General features: G+C 40.2%; 1 protein-coding gene across 1 annotated transcript; it reads right to left on the reverse strand.

Moving 5' to 3' along the window:
- Positions 1–337: 337 nt before the first annotated feature.
- LOC147305267 (protein-glutamine gamma-glutamyltransferase 2-like) lies at positions 338–14,269 on the reverse strand. Its single transcript, XM_086277402.1, has 14 exons — positions 14,188–14,269; positions 13,370–13,564; positions 12,731–12,973; positions 12,519–12,637; positions 12,294–12,422; positions 12,027–12,204; positions 11,432–11,567; positions 6,066–6,169; positions 5,712–5,951; positions 5,507–5,548; positions 4,755–4,967; positions 4,452–4,612; positions 2,317–2,456; positions 338–1,164 (listed from the first exon to the last, which is right to left on the reverse strand). Exons 1-14 carry the CDS (start codon positions 14,267–14,269, stop codon positions 1,011–1,013), a joined length of 2,136 nt encoding a protein of 711 aa, XP_086133528.1. The 3' UTR covers positions 338–1,010.
- Positions 14,270–16,804: the final 2,535 nt, after the last annotated feature.

Here is a 16,804-nt window from a genome sequence, read left to right on the forward strand (position 1 = left end):
TTGGTGTCATATTTTATTAATCCCACTAAACCCGTGGATTTAGTGGACGCTGAAAATGCTGCGTTGGCTTCAATCAACCAGATAAAACAAGATTAAGATAACAATTTGACCACACGCTTTGATTCCCCTGACAGCAGCTTTGCCTTATTTCATGAAAGAGCAGTCGGTGCCAGCGTCAGTTTTTTGGAATTTAACCTTAAATTTCATCGTCTCCCTGAAGCAGATATCATGCACCGATAATCTATATATATTTATGGAAGGTATTTCAATAAGAATAGGTTGCAGTTGGGGGGAAAAGCTGGTCTATGTCTTTATTTAGTCATAGAAGAAGGAGGTACAGTATAATAACCACATACAGTTGTATAAGAAAGATGCTACATTCATGAGCTGCTGTGTCAGGGACCAAGCAGTAAGGCATAAAGGTGTTTAATTCAAAAAAGGGGTTTTATTGACCCAAAACATAAAAATTAATTGACAACCCAAAAACCTAAACAGGCAGACAAAGAAAAGATGTCAACTCAATAAACTAAACTCAAAAATGGCTACTATATAACCAACTAATACAAAACAATTGAACAAATTTGAAACATCCCCCAGGCAATAAAGAAGGTGATTTCGTCCAATTAGTCTGTCAGCAGTACTTCAACCCCCAGGTAACTCAAACAAAGATGTATTAATGTAACATAAAACAGAACTTTGACCTTGCAGTGTTCATATGTGTGCACGCCATATAAACATTGGAAGGTGTGATGGAAAAAAATAAATGAAATAAAGAAACAATATCTTGGACAATAAGTAGAATATATTTAAAGTAGTGACTGCAAAGTAAACCAACACACTCTGTAAACTTGACATCTTCATCTAAGTTGTGTTCATGACGGAATAATAATAACAATAAATCACACTTTTTCTTTCATGTAAGATCATTTGTATTCTTCAATAGACAAAAGGTTAAAGTGTTACTTTAATGTTACTTTTTAATTTGTTTTACGCTGATGAAGTCGTGGTCATTATGCTGTGACAGACACTTTGTGGTACCACCTGGCAATGATGTTGGGGTTGTTGCTGTGTGACAAAGTGGCCATCAGCAGCTTGGTGCCAGGTGAAGTAGCCGTGATGGACACCTTCTTCTCTATCTTCTCGCCTGGCTGCAGGAGAATTATCCTGAGAGACAGAGCAGACAAATGTATTCTTTTCACATCTCACCTCCCACAAAGACAGTACAGCTCCAGAGCTCGGAGATCTAATGTTTTGCACAGGCGAAAGCAGGTAGTAATAGTACAAACTGAATAAAGGAGAAATTGGTGAGGGATTTTCTATCCCACAGTACAAAATGATCCCAATATCTCCATGTGCTGTGGATGATGAATTTTGAGTAATGCTACCAATTTCTCAAGGAAACCTTTGCCAGGTAGAGATTTTTTTTCTGGCTCACAGACCTTACTCTTCTTCTCCACTATATATCAAGCCAAAAAGCTAATGCCAAACCAGTCTCAGTAATGCTGATGTATAACATCTTAACAAGATACATTATTTCTTCCCTTGTTAGCTAATTCATTCCTCCCGGGGGTGTCTGTGCAAATAAAAAGCCAATGGATACAGATTTACAATACCTTACACATCCTTGAAGCCCATAAAAAAGAAACTGAAGAAGAATTAACCAAGTGAAATTCAGTGTGTAAAAATAATAATGGAAAAAATAAACAGAAAAAACAACAGCAGGGTCCTGTATATTTTGTGTGATGCAGGAAAAGGGTGGTTGAATGGGTTTTATGAAGAGGGATGTTGTTTTTAGGTTTTTTAAAAACTACATTTGGCACTGTAAAAAAAAGCTAGCTGAAGCTAAATACACTCACTGCCAAACCTGAAAATACAGACTAGTCATTAGACGGCTAGGTGTTTAGTTGGGATGACTGAAACAACACTATTTTTAAAGGAGGTGTGGCACAACTGTAGACTTTTCAAGACTTTACGACCTCTCGACATTCCTCAAGACATTCCACCTTACCATCAGCCACAGATTTACAGTACTTGTAATCTTAAACAACAACCATGAACCTTCAGCAACCTAATTTCTCGATGAAGAAATCTTGCGTTTATAAAAGTGAGATAATGTAAACAGGTCATCATCAAATAAATGGAACAGTAAATTAATTGCCTGTGGGCAATGGTGCTCTAACATATGACAGATATGACAGCAACTTGTTTTTACTGTTGCAGTAACATACCTGACCGCATTCTCAGGCCACATTCCTCAGACATCTGCCCAGTTCAGATTTGAAGGGAAGATAGTTTTGTGTTTTTTGACACACTTACTTGGCCACTTGTTTGCCCTCCAGCAAGCCGGCTCCCTGCACAGTCAACACAGCTTCATACAGAGCTGTGCTGAGGCAGTTGGTGAAGGACACAAGGACTGTGCGCTGCTTCTTCAGCTGGATAGAGTTGCCTCCTTCAATCTACAGAGCAGCCACAATTACAAGAGCACACAGGGGAAAAAAATTATCTGTAAAACTGATTGTGGCAGATACTGTTTTTTTAACCCAATAAAAAAAGGAAAATAAATATGGATATTTTTAAAGAAGCGTGGGAAGCTTTCATATGAGTTCGAGGTGGAAGCTTGTGTTTTATAAAGTTTTGAATGCTAGTGGTGTTCTTCTTCACACAGCATTTTTCACCAATATTTTCTCTGGCACCAAACATTATCTTGCAGTGTTTTATAAGTGAGTTACATGGATCCACCTTTCTTTTGGCTTCTGTAAATGATTCACTAGACACTGCTAAAAATGCTAATAGCATTAGCATTTTGGGCTCTAATCTGCTCTTTAGCAAAGTGACTTATACTCTGTGTGAAAAAAAATCAAGGAATTAATACTTTTTGTTCAGAGTAAAACATCAAGTCTCCAATATTTTTTTGGTCAGTTAAGTAGCAGAGAGGGTGGTTAATCCGTTTCAGCTGCTTTGGTCCTAATGAAATGAACAAAAGCTGTAAAATAGGGACAACAGTGAGACAATCAGGAACTGTTTTACAAGTGGAGGCCACTGACATTCTTTCCATCCTCACTGATTCTGTTTTGTTTGGTTTTTTTTACTAGTTTTGCATTTGGCCAGAGTCGCCGTTACTAATGGTAGCATGAGGTGCTACCTGGAACTCACAGAGGTTGCACAGCTGGTGCAACTTCTCCAGGATGGCACATCAATACATGCCATTGCCACACGGCTTGCTTTGTCTACCAGCTCAATATCATGGTGGAGATTCCAGGAGACAGACAGGTACTCTAGGAGAGCTGGACAGAGCCGTACAACGCCCTTAACCCATCAGCCAGACCGGTGTCTGCTCCTTTATGGAAGGTGGCACAGGATGAGCACTGCCAAGACTGTAAAAATGACCTCTAGCAGGACACTGCTGTGAATGTCTGACCAAATAATCAGAAACAAACTTGATGAGAGTGGCCTGAGGGCCCGACATCCTCTACCTCTAAAGGGCCCTGTGTTCATTGCCTGGCATCATGGAGCCTGATTGGCATTTGCCATAGAATACACATAGGAGCAAGTTCACCCTGAGCACATGTGACAGACATAAAAGGGTGTAACAAGTTGCACCTCAGAGTGTCCAGGAGCTCAGTAAAGCCCATGTCCATATGTGGGAGGAGATCCCCCCCAGGACACCATCTGCCATGCTATGAAATTTCATCAAAATGACTACCCTACCGTATCATTTTTTTTCACTTTCCATGAAATGATGTGGCACCTTTTGACATTGTTTGAGCTTTGTGACACGGTGTAGACTGTGCTCACACAAAAGGATAGTCGTGGTCAGCAACACTGTAGGCTGTGGTGTTTAAACTAAAATAAAATGCTCAGTTGATACTAAGGCTAGCAGATTTTTTCATGAAAATATTCCCTGCACCATTACACCAACATCAGCTTGAACCATTGAGACAAGGCAGGATGGATCCATGCTTTCAGATTTTTTACACTAAATTTTGACCCTACCATCTGAATGCTTGACCAGAAAGTGAGTCTTTATTTTCCAGTTTTGGTGAGCCTAATAAAGCTCATTAATTACACTAAATAGGCTTTGGAATTTAATATATGGTGTAAAGTGAATGAATATAGTTGGTCAGGGAACAGCAAAAGAAATTTATTTCTTTGCTGAATCTTTTCCTGCAAGGCCGACATATTATCAGTTGACTGACATCATAATGTGAAAGGTAATTTGATTTAGGTCACCAAACTATGTTAGAGAGACTGTTGTTGTGCATGCTCTTTTGATGTGATTTTGACTTTGTTCTTCATTACAATAATAACCTGATCCTGTCATATTCAGCTGACAGCCATGAAAAGGATAAAAGTGAGGAAGATGAGGAAGGAAGAGAAAGGAAGACAGTGCTATGTAATTCATATATAATACTTTGTGAGTTGCAGAGACAGGAGGGGGGATGTTGTTGTACCTGTATGGTTATTTGTGGAGGGCTTATGCTGAACTCTTCAGCAGCCAGAAATGTTTCTTTGGTCCTCATGTCCTTTAGCACCACTGCCAAGTTCACAATATCATCACCAGCCAGGAATGACTGATATTTAAAATGAGAGATGGTGTGATTGAGTGTTGTCACTGGGGATGAGGAAAACGTCATGGGAAAGGGAAGAAACGAAGCAAATCAAAGGGAAGGTTAGTTACTTTGTTTATCAAACACTAATCTATATATAAGCAGTACAATAGTAAATGTACTGGAATCATGAATGTATTCAGTCACCTGAAAATGGCTGTATCTGCACCTCTGTTTGTGCGTCCCAGAAGGCCTCACACGGGCTGCTGTCGTACTCTTTCACCTGAGCGTTGATGTGTCCCACCAGAACCCTGGGGTTCTTGCACTGGTTTGTGATGGTCACACATATGTGGATGGGCTCACCCAGTTTTGGCACCCCAACTATTTTTAGGGTCACGTTCAAATTGGGTGACATTGTACCTGGTAATAACATGTACATTGTTTCAGGTTAAAGATATGCGACTAGAGCTGGTTTGATTTTCACCACTTGAACAATCTAGCTCGTTCTAGATTAAACCCTAAATGATTAAAGGTGTGTAGAAATTATACATACACACACACACACACACACACACACACACACACACACACACACACACACACACACACACACGCGCATATATATATATATTATAGGTTTTATATTATAGGTTCTCCTTCATAGCATTCGTTTCAAATCTCACTATGGGAAAATACTGACTCCCAGATTGCCAGACATGTATGTTAAGAAGACAGCTGTCCCCAATAGCTCCACATGGAAGGAGCACCCACCTGGGAAGAACCTGCACTGAGGACTGAATGCACCAGGTTAGGCACTGTAACATCTAGCCTTTAAAACCTAGCAAAGCGCCCGGTGACAGAGTTAACACATGAACGTGTTAACAATTTAGCTTAGCCCCTGATAGCAATAAGGGGAGTCTTAAAGGTTGTTGGGGATGCTCTGGGGTACAGACACTGACCTTGGTGTTGCAGTGTTCTTGCACAGACTGAGGTGTTTCCTCCTGAAAGAAAAAGCAGAAATAAAACTACTTGAACTTCTTTTCTCATACAGAAAGTGTCTGTTTTTCAAGGAACAATTGCTGAAGATCTTTAGCTTTTTAAAAGTTATAAGAGAAACATTTTGCTATGACAAGCCTCAGAGATAGATTGAGCACATTCTCTTACTTTTGTCAGGTTTATATGTCAGCTTCAGATTCTCTGGTTTATCTGATCCGATGCTTTTGGTGTAGATGAGCTTTCCCACACACTCAGTGTCCACCGTCTTTCCCACCACCAGTCCATTGTGCACAATTAACCTTACGACATCCGCATCAACAGAGGCACAGACGAATGGGATGTCGTATCGGGCGTCCAACCAGTGGTGCTGGATGGCAGCAACTGGACAAGGTCCACAGCAAAATATCCCTGAGGATCAATGTGTTTACAGAGAAATATCAGTCAGTATCTTTCATTGCAAATCAATGCAATCTATAAAGAGCATAATTTTGACAGCTATTTGGAGCAGGGGCCTACATGTACCTTCACTCTTTTCCTGCGGTGTTGGGTCCACTACCTGCCAACCGTCACACCCTGCACCAAGATCTGGTCTCCTCATCCAGCACTCCACCCACACATGGAAGTTCCTGCAAGAGGTCAAGTACACTGTTCCAAAAAATAGTAATGTCAAAGTATCTTACTGCATATTTTACAGTTTTGTACTGTCTTTCTAGAATATCCTTAAGTTTACATAAGTAGACTGTGATTTTACATGTCAAAGGTAAAATAACATAACATCACTGTAAATATAGTAAAACACAATTTACTTGTTTTTAAAATAGATTTTTTTTGTACATATGCATATTTAGATTGTAAAAATACATTCAGAAATGCATCATCATTTCACAAATATTTGTCTGTTATGTGAGAGAATGATCTGTTAAATTCAAATGTAATACTATGGAAAAATATATAAAATGATCGAAAATTAATGAGAATAATCAATAATTAAAGGAGTATTTGAATTATAATTTTGCTGAAAATTTCATGTCATCTAGGCCTGATTCAATAATTCAGAGGTAACAAGTGAAAATATAATTAATAGGAATAAAAACTAAAAAAAACATCTAAAACATTGCACAGCCACGCTGTGCTAATTAGATATTTTAAAAAATAAATGTAGAGGTAGGAATTGCAATTAATATAAATCTCAAAGTATTCACAACATTCCTGAACAGAAATAGGCCTCTGCACCTGTGGTGAGGGTGTGGCCATGAAAACAATGTGACATGCCATGGGACACATAATAACATGACACTAAGCATCGGCCAATGAATGTGAACTAACAACCACAAGGTCGCGGGTATGGCTGCACTGTAGGAAAATCCTAATATAAAAGTATTTTACTGTGCATTTTACAGTTCTTTTCTGTTCTTCTAGAATATCATTAAAGTTAAGTAAATAGACTGTGATTTCACATTTCAAATGTAAATTAACGTTGTCAAAGGAGCTTGCAAAGAAAAGCGTCTGGACTTCTTTAAGTTGCTTGAAGACGTTTCACCTCTCATCCGAGAAGCTTCTTCAGTTCTAAGGTCAAATGGTGGAGAGTCCCAGATATAAACCTAGTGGGAGTAACCCCCCACAGAGGGACAAAAGGACCCCCTGATGATCCTCTAATCGCCTGAGCCAAGGTGGGAAACTGGGCGTGGGTCCCAATCAGCCAGAGTTTCAGGTGTGTTCATTGTGAAACCTGGCCCCACCTTATCATGCGAATTCCTGAGGTCAGTTGGCCCAGGATGTGAGTGGGCGTTAAGGCGTCTGGGAAGGGATCTCAAAACTGGATTATAGATGGCAGAGAGTTGGTGTCGTAAACCCCCGCCTCTGTTCAAAGATGGTCGCTCACAGTGGGCATAGATGGCTTCTTTCACTCCTCTTTCAAACCATCTGTCCTCTCCGTCCAAAATGTGAACATTGGCATCCTCGAAAGAGTGTCCTTTATCCTTAAGATGCAGATGGACTGCTGAGTCTTGTCCTGTGGAGGTGGTTCTTCTGTGTTGTGCCATGCGCTTGTGAAGTGGCTGTTTGGTCTCTCCAATGTAGAGGTCTGAGCATTCCTCGCTGCACTGTACAGCATACATCAGGATGAAAGTCTCAGCCACGCTCTCCAGTGCCAAAGTCCCTCCATCCAACCTCACAATGCAGGAAAAGAAAGCCGTCGCTTCCCTGAGCAAAGACCACAACATCACTGTTTTACCAGCTGATAAGGGAAGATGCACCGTGGTCCTAAACACTACAGATTACCATACAAAGATCACTACTCTCCTCAGTGACAACAATACCTACGAAGCCCTAAAGCGAGACCCCACAAGCAGCTACAAAAAGAAAGTTATAGCTTGCCTTCAAGACTTTGAAAAGGACAAAATCATTGACCGCCTTACATATCACCACCTTTACCCAGGGGATGCCATACCCTGCATCTATGGACTTCCTAAGATCCACAAGGAAGCTGTCCCACTCAGACCCATAGTCAGTAGCATAAACTCAGCCACTTACAACATTGCTAAACACCTTGCCACCATCCTTGCGCCTCTCGTGGGGAACACCCCACACCACATCAAGAACTCCACCGACTTCACCGACAAGGTCCAGAAACTTACCCTGGATCCAGATGAAACCATGGTGTCCTTTGATGTAGTCTCTCTTTTCACTTGCATACCCACCACGGAGGCCGTGGAGACTGTCAGAAAACGACTACAAGAAGACAGCTCCTTGGAGGACAGGACCAACTTCACACCCGATCAGATTTGCACACTGTTAGACCTCTGCCTCACCACTACATATTTCAAGTACAACGAAGGCTTTTACAGACAAAAACATGGCTGTGCCATGGGCTCCCCCGTGTCACCTATTGTAGCCAACCTTTACATGGAGGAAGTGGAAAGGAAGGCTCTTGGCTCTTTCAAAGGAAGAGTACCCAGCCACTGGTACAGATATGTGGACGACACCTGGGTCAAAATCAAGACACAAGAAGTGGAATCCTTCACTGCGCACATTAACGCTGTGGATAAGAACATCAAGTTCACCAGGGAAGACACAAAGGACGACTGTTTGCCTTTCCTGGACTGCGCCGTGCACATTGAAGAGAACGGCAAACTCAACATCGAAGTTTACCGGAAGCCCACACACACGGACCAGTACCTCCTCTTTGACTCCCATCACCCTTTGGAACACAAACTTGGAGTAATTAGGACCCTACACCACCGGGCAGAACATGTTCCCTCTAAGCCTGAAGGAAAAAAGAAGGAACACACACATGTAAAGGAAGCACTCAAAACGTGCGGCTATCCTAAATGGGCGTTCTTAAAGTCAGCAAAGAGGCACAGAAAAGAAGACCAGACACCAGCGAGGGAGGATAAGAAGGACAGACGCAACAACATTGTCATCCCCTATGTAGCCGGTGTATCAGAGAAACTCAGGAGAGTTTTCTCCAAGCATGACATCCCGGTGCATTTCAGACCCAGCAACACGCTCAGACAGAAACTGGTTCACCCGAAAGACAAAACGCCAAAACACAAACTTAACAATGTGGTGTATGCTGTACAGTGCAGCGAGGAATGCTCAGACCTCTACATTGGAGAGACCAAACAGCCACTTCACAAGCGCATGGCACAACACAGAAGAGCCACCTCCACAGGACAAGACTCAGCAGTCCATCTGTATCTTAAGGATAAAGGACACTCTTTCGAGGATGCCAATGTTCACATTTTGGACATTGGCACCTGAAACTCTGGCTGATTGGGACCCACGCCCAGTTTCCCACCTTGGCTCAGGCGATTAGAGGATCATCAGGGGGTCCTTTTGTCCCTCTGTGGGGGGAAACTCCCACTAGGTTTATATCTGGGACTCTCCACCATTTGACCTTAGAACTGAAGAAGCTTCTCGGATGAGAGGTGAAACGTCTTCAAGCAACTTGAAGACGTCCAGACGCTTTTCTTTGCAAGCTCCTTTGACTACGATGACCTGGATGACTGAGAACCTTCACAGACGTAAATTAACGTTAAATCACTGTAATGTAATAAAACATAATTTTCATGATTATTAAATGTATCTGTCTGTACATATGCATATTTAGATTGTTAAAATACATTCACAAATGTATCATGATCTCACAAATATCTGTCCGTTATTTGAAAGATTGAACTGTTGAATTCAAATGTAATGCTATGGAAAAGTATATAACATGATTCCTATAAGTTTGTGTTACATCACATAAGTATTATTATCATTGCTATTTAGGGTGATCATGGCTCAAGAGTTAGCAGTTCGCCTTATGATCAGAAAGTTGCCGGTTTGAGCCCCGGCTCGGACACTCTCGGTATTGTGTCTGTGGTCAAGACTTTTCGCCTACTGGTGATGGCCAGAGGAGCCGATGGTGCGATATGGCAGCCTCCCCTCTGTCAGTCTGTCCCAGGGCATGCAATCCATTATTATTTAAACCAACTGTTAACTGTATATTTCTGTACATTTACGTATTATGATTCATATTGCCACATTCATTGACCTTGTTTATAGGTAATTTCTTTGTTTGATCACGTTAAAATGTTCCTAATTTAATGTCTAAAAGCACTTGGTAAAGGCAGAATCCCATGTGAAATTAGCGCAACAAACTGTATTGTCATTACTGGAAATAACCGTATTTTTATGAGGAAGTTATTTTCTGTTATGTTACGGTAGTATTTTGGCGCCCCAGGTGCCAGAATATTACCGTTTTTTTTAAGATGTTTTTTTAACAGTGTAGAGATAACTACAGATGATGTGCATTATGCAATTAATATACAGAACAGTCAGGTTAATTTTACAAAACAGAAAAATATTTGTAGTAGTAAAAAGTCCTTTTAGCAAGTTACACAATTATTTTGAAAGCCACTTTATGAGATACACTGTGCTAGTAGCAGGTTGGGCCCTGTTTTGCTTTGCGCACTGCCTTAATTTATTTGTGTTACACATTCAACAAGCTGCTTCCTCACAGATTTTACTCCAGCATCGCTCAATTGCTGTAGATTTGTCGCTTCATCTATAATGTAAATTTGTCATTACACTACATCCCAAAGGTGATCTGTTGGATTGAGATCTGGTGATAGTGGAGGCCGTTTGAGTACAATGAACTCATTGTCATGGTCAAAAAACCATTTTGAGATGATCTGAGTTTTGTGACATGGTGTGTTATCCTCCTGGAAACAACCATCAGAATATAGGGACACTGTGCTCAGTGGATGACTTGGTCAGCAACAATACTCAGGCAGGCTGTGGTGTTTAAATGATGCTCAGTTTGTACTAAGGTGCCCAAAGTTTCCAAGAAAGGATCCACCACACCATTACACCACCAGCAGCAACCTGAACCATTGATACGAGGCAGAATGGATCCTTCCAGCCATGATGTTTTATGACAAATCCTGACCCTACCATCCAACTCTTGTAGAAGAAATTGAGACTAGAAAACATTTTTCCAATATTTCTTATGTGTATTATTCCGGTGTGAATTGTATCCTTAGTTTCTTGTTCGGTTCTTCGGTTCTTCTATAACTTTGGTTAATTGAGTTACTGTTGCCTTGCTGCCACCTTGAAGCATTCTCCTATTACCTCAACAACCATACCACATTCAGAACTACTTACAGTAAATCACCTTTCTTCACAGTTTGAGTGATACCTGGTTTCAACTTTGACAGGTTGTTAAACATGTCTATACACATGCCTATGTGCATTTAAGTCCTGTCATGTGACTAGCTGATTAGATCTTTGAGTTAACAGAAAGTGAACACCTGTAGCTATTAAAGAAGTCACCGAGTGCAGATTGCAAGAAGTTACAAAAAGAAATTGTATATTTATGGTTAAGAGCAAGTGACACCAACCAAATGCTGTCCTTTGACACGCCGAACTTCTCCCCTGTTCTCGTGTAAAACTCTTCAATTATCATGTTGCCATTTCCATCATGAGCTGCGTTGAAAACTGTTACCACCCTGGAGGGAATCCCTAGAACTCTCATTACTGGAGAGAGAAAAAAAAAGGCTTTAATATCATTTAAAAACCATATTTTCAATAATCACATAGCAATGATGACATAATGCCTATGGCAAGTTACCATGGGAATGCAGTGTAAATGGTATGTCCCTTCAAAGAAAGAAAATAGATCCAATAATTGATCTAACAATCAAGGGGCATATGATGGAATTCTGTCAATCTACAGCATTTTAAGCATCACAAGAGCAACTTTAATCCATCCTGTGTGGACTCGCCTGTATACATTTAGATTTTGGGTCTGTGCTGACTTGTTTGGACAATTCTTGAGACTAATACTGGTATCACTTCTGTACTGTAGAGCAATTAAGACAGATTTAGGTCAACAAATCTAGAACTCCATGAGACATAGAACAACAGCTCTGCACAGGAGATAACTCAATCAAACACAGATTTCACCAATGATCTCATCCTAAACACACATCCTACCTGTACAGAGGACGGATGCAAAGACCCAGCATTGGCCATAACGCACAGGTCTGCATTTGGATGAGGCCCAGCGGAGAAGGATGTCAGCGCTGCCACTCCAGTCTGTAGGCTTCACACCATTTTTGTAACTGCCCTGCCACTTCCCCTCCAGAATACCCAGGTCATCGTTACAGTTTATCTAGAGCAGGAAGAATCACATTAATGACTTCACTTTTTTCCTTTTACTGTGGACAAAATTGCTTAGCATTATACTATATTGTCTCTCACCATAGCGCAGACCACTCGGCTGAGGTAGACAGGGTCTGCTCGTAATGTATAATCTTTGTTTTTGTCAGTGAGGTGTTGCGGGCTGAACTCCAGGAGCTTCAGACATGCTTCCAGGACTCCAGGCTCATACTGCATACATGTGGATGGAAATTTAGCATGTTACCTGCTAATAATGCTACTATATATGATCTATGCAGACTTGTTCTATGATTCTGGGTCACATACCAGACCAAATGACCATGGACGCTTGCTAACATTTAAACTGCTCCCCATATACACTAGCCCATAGTCACTTTTGATGTACTCTTCTTTATGGGCATCCAGTGGCATGTATACTGGATCACCTGAAAAGCGGTGATAGTTGGAATTATGTCTACAAAAGGATAACAGCAGACTGTGGACAAGAACAGCAAGTGGCAGCAGCTACATGGACTCACCTTTCAGCCAAGGGTTGCACAGTAGCACAAATGTTCCCAATACATAAGTTTTTCTGCTCCGTCTGGTCTCTATGTGGGCCAGGAGTTCATACAGAGCCACTGATGACTGAACAGGAGCGCAAATGTGGATAATGACTGACTGGGGATGCATGTTCCCTGGGTAGATTGTAGCTTTCCAGTCATAGAGCTGGGGGTGGGACTGTTCTTCATAGAACAGAACTGGGATCCTCTTTGACAGGCCACCTGTATGGTAAAGTAAATAAATAAATAAATAAAGATAAAAGCAGCATAATTTCCACCTTATAATTTGAATTTGTAATAAAAAAAATATAATAACTAAACTAGTTTTTTTAAAAATTGCAGAGGGAGTGTTCGCCCGGGGCGCCAAACAGGCTAGGATCACCACTGCCTTTGGGAACTGTACATTTCCCAATGCCTCAGAAGGGTGTGGTTCTCCCCTTTTTGACCTGTTGCTTTCTGGCAGCTGCTACAGTTTCTAATTGCTAATATCAGCACTGCCCTGGTGCAAAGGTGCTCCTGAATGCTTTTGAGTGCAATTTTTCACTTGAAAAAGTATGAGTGTGGTATTTATAAATCAGAAGTATTGCTTTAAATATGAACAGTCTTAGTCTTTGATACCTAAACAAACCTCCAGCACCAGGCTCTCAGTGCAGGGATTCCACAGCCAACTGTCAGACTTTAGCGTCACTTTGAAGGGTTTCCCTCGTCGAACCACAAGTCGGTTCCTACTAAGCCCCTGAGTTTCATGGGAAATGCTGTTTTCGGGAATCTCAAAGTTCATGGACTTTAGTCGGCAGTGGCCATTAGTGGTACCTGTAAAACAGATGGCAGAACCCATACTGATCTGAAGACAGTACACATGACAAAGATCTGTCAGGAACTAGAGAACAGACGGGGATAAGAAGGTAAGACGGGAGCTTTGGAGATGAATTTCAGCAAAGCCATCAATTTTAATTTACAAATCAGTGTTAAAGGAATTACAGGTTTTCTGGATTACCGCTGGGTAAAATGAACTTTAGAAAACGCAAAAAATAAACAACAGGACAAGAAAAAATATTGCAATGAATGATTTAAAATTGTTTCTTTCTACCTAACAAACGAAATCACTTAACAAATGATGCTGCCTCTCTCATTCATGTTAAAAACTATCCTATTCCGCTTCACAACTGTAATATTTATATTTATTACATAAAGTCCATGTATCAGATTACTTGGTAGAATATTAGTGTTATTTTCTTTACTCTTTGCACTTAATGTCTGCTGGAATAAAACTTAATTGGATTACTTTCAGCTGGAAAATAAACTGTTTATGCAAAATCATATGAAATTTAATCAATCCATTTAAGCAAAACTCAAAGCAGCTCAAACGCACACATGCGCCTTCCTATGGACAAGAAAAAGATTAAAGTTACATCTGAGTGGCAGAGTGCACTTACCATTGATGCTGTATATTGTCTGCTGCATGTTGTCCATGGTGTGACAGCTAGAATTGCAAGTGTTTGGAAGAATGACAAGCATGCTTTAAGTAGCCCTTCGCAAAGCTAAACATCTCACACCTCTCCAGTGATTAACCAATCACCATTCTTTTTTTTTTCTTCTTATCTGATTTTAATTATGCAGGTGTCTGACAAAGTGTACGTCATACATTACAAACAAATTGCACACAAATCACAAATTGCAAAAGCACAGCAGGAAATTGTGTCAGTGTCCTTATTCTTAACTCAAAGTGCAAAACCTACAGAAAAGTCAACAACCTTAACACAAAAAAACATTTCAGACTTCATACCAGCAGGAGACACACCCTCCAACTTTTCAAGTATTCACTAGCCAAGCATTCGAGTGATGTCACTTCAAACTTCCAGAGAAACTGTGTGGTTTATTATTAAGTTTATGATTCACTTTCTCTAGAAAATGACACAGGTTTCATGTGATGCTCGCTGACACATCTAAAACCTGCCATGGTCTTCTGCAGAATGATCACCCTAATGAAATTTGCATTTGCCTCTGAGTCATTAATGATACTCTATGTACTCCATGAAACATTCAGTATTTTAAAATATAGACCGAGAACATCTTGGAGCGCATTGTCATTAGTGTGAATGCTTGAAAAGCATTCACAGTATTGTTCTTCTAATCTTTATTATTATTTTTTCCTATTCCGTACGTTTTTCGCCGACTATCTCCTTCAAAACCGTTCAACTTAGAAAAACCATTCAAACACCATTAGATTCCTCTTCTTTTGGAATGGTGTGCTTCTACTTTTCTCATTTTTAACATTTATATTTTTAATTTTATTCAACTTTATTCAACAAAAATTTCCCATGTATTTCAATGGGGAGACCCTTCAAATTCTCATTCAACTTACTCATTTTTAAACTCTTACTACTTCAACATACGTTCACATAGAGCCACCATTCAAACTTTAAAACGAAGACAAGACATTCAACTATTCAACTTGTATTTATCTTTTCAATATCTATTATACTTTTTCTTCAGTTCCAGTTTAAGTTTCATGATGTTTTTTCACCCGTTTCAGAGTTTATAATGGGTGTGTATGGGACGGAATGTTGGGGCTAGAGTGAGGCAGCTCAACTGCTAGAGTGAGAGGAGCAAAAAAATTAATCTTAAAATCTTTTTTAAAACTGCTGCTGTGTCCGGAGCGTTTGCTCTACAGGTATGATTTTACCCTCAAAACGTAGCCATGGCTGTCCTCTTTCATCCAATGTGTTTACTATTGTACTAGGTGTTATGGTTCTTTCATAAATGTCACCAATGCACAGCCTCCTCCCTCCAACTCTTCCATAGACTCTAATGTTAAAATGGCTCAGAAGGTTCGTTTGAAAATCAGAAGAGCATGGTGTCTTTCCACTGTCACCACGTCCATATAATAAGCTCCACAGGCATGAAAACTGAGAATTAGGTAGACTAGACATTGCTGTCGCTCACAGTGAAAGAATTTTGTCAATACGACTTTTACTTTTCATTTGGGAGCGATTTGTTTCGGCCTGACTTTTCTGTTCATTTTAAGCAGCAAAAGTGAGGTGCATGTCTGTGTACGTGTGTATGGAGCCATTGGGTGCGGTCACTATAGCAACCAGGCTCACACCTGCCTGCTTAACGAGCTCTCTCTCTGCCACTCTGCCAAAATTCATCTTAAACACTTCTCTTTCAACTGCTGCTGTGTCCACAGTGTTAAAGCCATCATTTTACCCTCAAAACGTCGCCATCGTTGTTCTTTTTCCAACATCTTGTCTTTCAAAGCTCAGAGATGTAAACTTTTTAAACTGTGTGGGTCCAAGTGGAGGGATCACATTTTAGTCATTCAGTGATTCAAAGAATATGACCTTTTAATATTCTTTCAGATGTTTTCTGACTCTAAATGTTCTTTTCTCATTTCTTAGGTTTTTCTAATTTACAATTAAAACATTTTCAGCTTTTTTCCAACTTCTTCTTCTGTGTAACCTTCAGCTTTTAGCAGTTCAGCACTTTTGTTTTTAGGTTAAATTCGGGGGTTTTTTTTATCTCATTCAAGATTTTTAACTTAAATTCAGTAACTAATTCATTTCAGTGCATACATTCAGATTCAAGCATTCACACTGCAGTTTCTTCAGAAAATGCACTTTCTAGTTGTTATTTGATGTTCTATTAAAAGTTCACAAAACACAATCAAACAGAACAACTCTAATATAATAGTCTACATCTTTAGCTTCTGAGATAAAAGACTGTGGTATTTTGGTGACACTCAAAGTTCATCCATGAGTTTATGAAACAGTATGAAATGAAGTTCGTGTGCTTTAAACCAAACTTTAAAACCTATTTTCATACCTTTCACTTAGTGGGTCCGGAAAATAAAGCACAAACAGAGGACTGACTTTCATCAGCAGAAAGGTTGCACAGACTCTTACTTTTTTTTCAACGTATGCCCCACCTGTTTCTGTAACACAAACACATCACACATTTCCCTGAATGATGTTGCAAGTGGACTGCAAGAGTGTAGCGCTCCCTCTAGTGGCATAGGGGCGACATTGCATTTACGTCAATATGATAAACAGC

This window comes from Aulonocara sp. 'chitande type north' Nkhata Bay, linkage group LG20 (genome assembly GCF_057382095.1).
Source record: "Aulonocara sp. 'chitande type north' Nkhata Bay isolate Kocher_YH1m ecotype deep benthic linkage group LG20, A_spYH_male_GT1.1, whole genome shotgun sequence".
NCBI lineage: Eukaryota > Metazoa > Chordata > Actinopteri > Cichliformes > Cichlidae > Aulonocara > Aulonocara sp. 'chitande type north' Nkhata Bay.